Below are 993 nucleotides of genomic sequence, written 5' to 3' on the forward strand. Positions count from 1 at the left end.
AGAGAGAGAGAGAGAGAGAGAGAGAGAGAGAGAGAGAGAGAGAGAGAGAGAGAGAGAAGAGAGGAGAGGACGAGAGAGAGAAGAGAGAGGAGGAAGAGAGGGAGGAGGAAGAGGAAGAATATGAAGAGGAGAGGAGGAGTATGAGCAAGAGGTCTCACAAGGCGGTACGGCCGCTACTGCGATAAGTACCAAATAATTCAGCCAAATAAAAAAAGACCTAGAAAGCAAATAATTAATTAAAGTTTTTTTGCCGGCACGACCGCTGCCGCGCACGAACCTTTTTCTCCGACGGGCTTCTCTTGATGGTGTCGGCTTCGAACCTCTTCGGCGGAGACTTTGTCGGCGACGTCTCCGGCGACGTCAAGTGTAGAGAGAAGCTGCGGTTGTCGCCATGGAGACGACCCTTCAGCGAACCATTCTCCCACGAGCGGCGTCGCACGGATGACGTCACGCTGAGTTCACGTGGCGGCACGATGCTGTAGCCTGCGGCGGGAGGATGAAATGAGTTCAACTAAATGCAAAAACACGCGCACACGCGCATGCACCCACGCACGCGCACCCACACGCACGCACACACGCACACGCACGCGCACCCACACACACATACTCGCTCTTTCTTCTCAGTCTCACTCGCTTGTGCTATCAGTCTGCCTCGCTCTTTTTTGTCCCCTATATCTATATCTCTCTGTCTCCCCCTTTATTTCATTCTCTCCCCCTCCGGCTGTCCCTTCGTCGCCCCTTCCCTCTACCTCCTTTCGCCATATTTTTTTCCATCTCTCCCTATCGCTATCAAAATTCCTTCTCTATCTTCCCGACACATCTTCAACCTCATTTATTGATTTTTTTCACAAATACCCGTTAACCCGTTATCGTGTGAATACGAGAGGATGAGGAGGAGACAAAGAAAAAATGAGAAGGACAGTGGGGGAGAAGAAGAAGAAGAAGAAGACGAAGAAGAAGAAGAAGAAGAAGAAGAAGAAGAAGAAGAAGAAG

The 993-nt window shown here is 50.4% G+C and overlaps 1 protein-coding gene across 1 annotated transcript in view; it reads right to left on the reverse strand.

The window, feature by feature from the left end:
• The window catches only part of LOC106819792, a 2,487-nt gene extending 1,725 nt beyond the window's left edge, over nt 1–762 (reverse strand). The window contains exons 1-2 of the mRNA XM_014824377.1: nt 750–762; nt 274–483 (exon numbers count right to left, since the gene is read on the reverse strand). Of these exons, the coding sequence (XP_014679863.1) occupies nt 274–483; nt 750–762 (223 nt within the window). The remainder of the gene's footprint in view (nt 1–273; nt 484–749) is intronic.
• Between the last annotated feature and the right edge of the window lie 231 nt (nt 763–993).

This window comes from Priapulus caudatus, unplaced genomic scaffold (assembly GCF_000485595.1).
Source record: "Priapulus caudatus unplaced genomic scaffold, Priapulus_caudatus-5.0.1 Scaffold4483, whole genome shotgun sequence".
Taxonomy (NCBI): Eukaryota; Metazoa; Priapulida; class Priapulimorpha; order Priapulimorphida; family Priapulidae; genus Priapulus; species Priapulus caudatus.